At 41.1% G+C, this 3,294-nt stretch overlaps 1 protein-coding gene across 1 annotated transcript; it reads left to right on the top strand.

Moving 5' to 3' along the window:
• Positions 1 to 464: 464 nt before the first annotated feature.
• LOC108797658 (transcription factor Sox-1) lies at positions 465 to 941 on the top strand. The gene has a single exon (XM_018569299.1). It carries the CDS (start codon positions 511 to 513, stop codon positions 937 to 939), a length of 429 nt encoding a protein of 142 aa, XP_018424801.1. The 5' UTR covers positions 465 to 510; the 3' UTR covers positions 940 to 941.
• Positions 942 to 3,294: the final 2,353 nt, after the last annotated feature.

Genomic DNA, 3,294 nt, shown 5'->3' with positions numbered 1-3,294 from the left:
ATTGGCCGCGGTGAAGTCATTTAATCCCAGCCGGCGTGCGCCGTATGGCTGCTGTTGTGCGCCTAGCTCTGAGCGTGTGATGCCGCAGACGAGGAGGGGAACGAGCAGACAAAACGTCCTCCTAGGTAGCGCAGCCCTGCACTTCCAGCAAGTGGCGTGTATGTGGGACCTTTCCTGTGATGACCGCCTTTGTGCTCCTCTCCATCTCTTGGTGACTCGGCGGTCACATCCTTCCACCTGGCTGTTGATCGTCCCGGACAAGTGGGAATAAAGGTGTCAGTGAGATCTTCCAGCAAGCTAGGGAGCAGTGACGGCGCACCTGTTGTGCTCAGCATCATCATCATCAAAAAGTTTGTTTCTCCTCTCCTGCAGCCCCCTGCCCAGACCTCATGCTCTTGTCCCCCCAAGTTCCTCAAGCAGTGACTGTAGTTGTGGCTGGAGTATAACAGCCTCCGATCCAGAGTTCGCACCCAGCCTGTGAATAGAGAGACCCCCCAGCCAGCTGTGTGAATGTACAGTATGATGATGGAGACGGACTTACACTCCCCCGGGGTGCAGCCCCCCACTAACACGGGGCAAGCCGGGGGAGGGGGCAATAAGGCCAACCAGGACCGGGTGAAGAGGCCCATGAACGCTTTCATGGTGTGGTCCAGGGGGCAGAGGAGGAAGATGGCCCAGGAGAACCCCAAGATGCACAACTCGGAGATCAGCAAGAGACTGGGGGCCGAGTGGAAAGTCATGTCCGAGGCCGAGAAGAGGCCCTTCATTGACGAGGCCAAGAGGCTGCGAGCCTTGCACATGAAGGAGCACCCGGATTACAAGTACAGGCCCCGGAGGAAGACCAAGACTCTGCTCAAGAAGGACAAGTACTCCCTGGCCGGGGGCTTGCTGCATGGAGGAGGACACATGGGAGTCGGCCTGAGCCCGGGTGGAGGTTGAGGAGCCCCGGACAGAGACTGCTAGAGACTGGAGAGAAACTGCTCACCAGGGGCAATACCCGACCCGTGCCCTTCACACTCAGAACTCTCACTTGGTTTCTTTTGTACAGAAATGTTTTGATGTTCTTGTATAAAAAATATATCAAACTGAAAAAAAAAAAAAAAGAAACGGGAAAGTTAAGGTAACCTATTATTGTTTGGACCTATTTAGGAATCGAGCTAACCATGCTCTTGCCAAAACGAATTTTAGAGGGGTGTAAATTGGGGACTCGGTGTACAGTATTTATGAGTTGTATAGGAGGGGGTATAGATTTTATTTGGTTTCAGACCGGTCCGAAACTTGTTTTTGTTTGTTTTTCACTTTAAAAAAAAGCTCCAGATTTCCCTGATACCTATCGATTCTACACACGAATTTCTGTACATGTTTGTTGTTTATTTATGAACAAAAAAAAAGTCCGAAGCTAGAATATATTTTGTTTTTATTTTTGTAAGCGTTTATGTATTTGCTTTTTTTCTGTTTTGGTTTTATATTATTCCATGTACATTCCTGGCGATTTTTTTTTATTCTAGGCGTTGCGGATTCATATTGTGTATATAGTTTATTAAACGTCCTCTCTGCTTTAAAAAAAAAAAAAAAAAAAAAAATTCATCAAGAAGGATGAGTTGAATTTTAAGCTAAATAAATTTTCAACTGAAAAAGAAAATAGGTATGTTTTTTATTTCAGAAACGTATTTTGAGTGCTTAGTGGGTGTAAAGTTAAAAGAGTTGGGTTTCATAAAAGTAACGGATTTTACCGTTGCCATTCACAGATAGCAGATTTCTCTGTTCTATTTAAAAGAAAAATGAATGGTTTAAAAAAAAAATAAGACTATGTTTTGAGTTTATTCAATGACAGAGCAAAATTTACCGGTGTTAAATGATTTTTATGGTGATTTAAATCAATTCAGAACAGGGATTACATTTATATTACGCTTGATTTCGTCTGTAACCCGCTAAATGATTCTTTAATAGGTTTAACCTGATCTTTATTCTTCTATTCCTATTTCCTATTTCTATTAGACATCACACATATTTTACATTCTTCAACATTGGATTTGAATACTTTCAATAGATACAAAAAATAATAATTAACTGAATTAAAAAGGGTGTTTCGGGTTAAATGAACATAATATAGAAGGAATAGTACATATCTGCCTGAAGTTTTGCCTAGTTACACATAGCTGATTATCAATTTTCTCTCTTACAGATCACTAAGTAACAAATACCCCATTTCACAGCAAACAGCCCAGATCTGTCCTGAATCCATTGTAATTACCTTACTAATGAGTAATCCTTTTGTGGCATGTTGGCTTTTTATGTGCTTCGTTAAATCCATTGCAACAGTTTCATTAAGGCCTCTATTAATTTAATGATGTCATAATTAAGTTCTGCTCAACCTGAACCTTTATAGAGTTCATAGTGATAAAGGAATATCCCTGTCGCTGGACAATCTTCAATTATAATGCTCTGAAAAGTTAGGCTTGAACTTGTCTTAAAAAGTGTTATTAAAGGGTAAGCTTTTACTAACCAATAAGTGCAAGGAGTAGTATAGGAAATGACAATGCAAAAATCTCTGCAATATCTGACAGCGTCCAGAATAGAATTATCATCACATGCTTACTAGCTGGAGGGAAATGTTTAACGCCTATCCGTGTTTGATCTCATTTAGTTCTTGTAAAAGTTTACTTCTGTTGTTTCAGACCTTTTTTTTTTGCAGTTCCTTGTAAACTCAAAGAGACTGATTTTCTAGAGGAGTTGAGAATCTTCACTCAATAAATTGTGTGAGGATTCACTTAAATGATCCAGTTACGTGAAAAGCAAATTCCTTTTTATTTAGCCTGCACATGTTTGGCCGTTCAAACTGATCACGGAAACAATCTATTGAGTGAATATTCACAACTCCTTTAGTAAATCAGCCTCAAAGTCTTGTTTAGGTTAGTTTGGTGGATTTATCCCTAGCACCAGGCCATTTTCCCACCCAGACTGAAGGATAAGAAATACTCATTTAGATGCGATGTGAGGAGCTACAGGCAATTGTTTCCTCATGGCAGAGCAGAACAAGCTTTTGGATATTCGATTCCATTTACTTTGTACTTGCTTTGGATCTGTGCCTGTCTGGTGTTTGCTACTCACCGATATGATTGTGGGGGGAAAAAAAGTATCTGTTAATTGTACTGACAGACAGAACTAGAGCTAGTAGATGGATTGATACATGATAGACGTATCTCAGGACATCTCAGTAATAGCCAGTGCAGCTTGGATTACATTAGTTGTTATAGAAAAGCATTTATTCGGCCTGGAACAGACATTTAAGAC

This window comes from Nanorana parkeri, unplaced genomic scaffold (assembly GCF_000935625.1).
Source record: "Nanorana parkeri isolate BGI_ZX_2015 unplaced genomic scaffold, ASM93562v1 scaffold1319, whole genome shotgun sequence".
Taxonomy (NCBI): domain Eukaryota; kingdom Metazoa; phylum Chordata; class Amphibia; order Anura; family Dicroglossidae; genus Nanorana; species Nanorana parkeri.
The sequence above is the reverse complement of the archived record's forward strand: the minus strand, read 5'-3'. Positions and strand labels throughout refer to the sequence as shown.

What these genes read in the sequence shown, in the direction of transcription:
- LOC108797658 (XM_018569299.1), top strand. Translation starts at nt 511, where the DNA reads ATGTACAGTATGATGATGGAGACGGACTTACACTCCCCCGGGGTGCAG.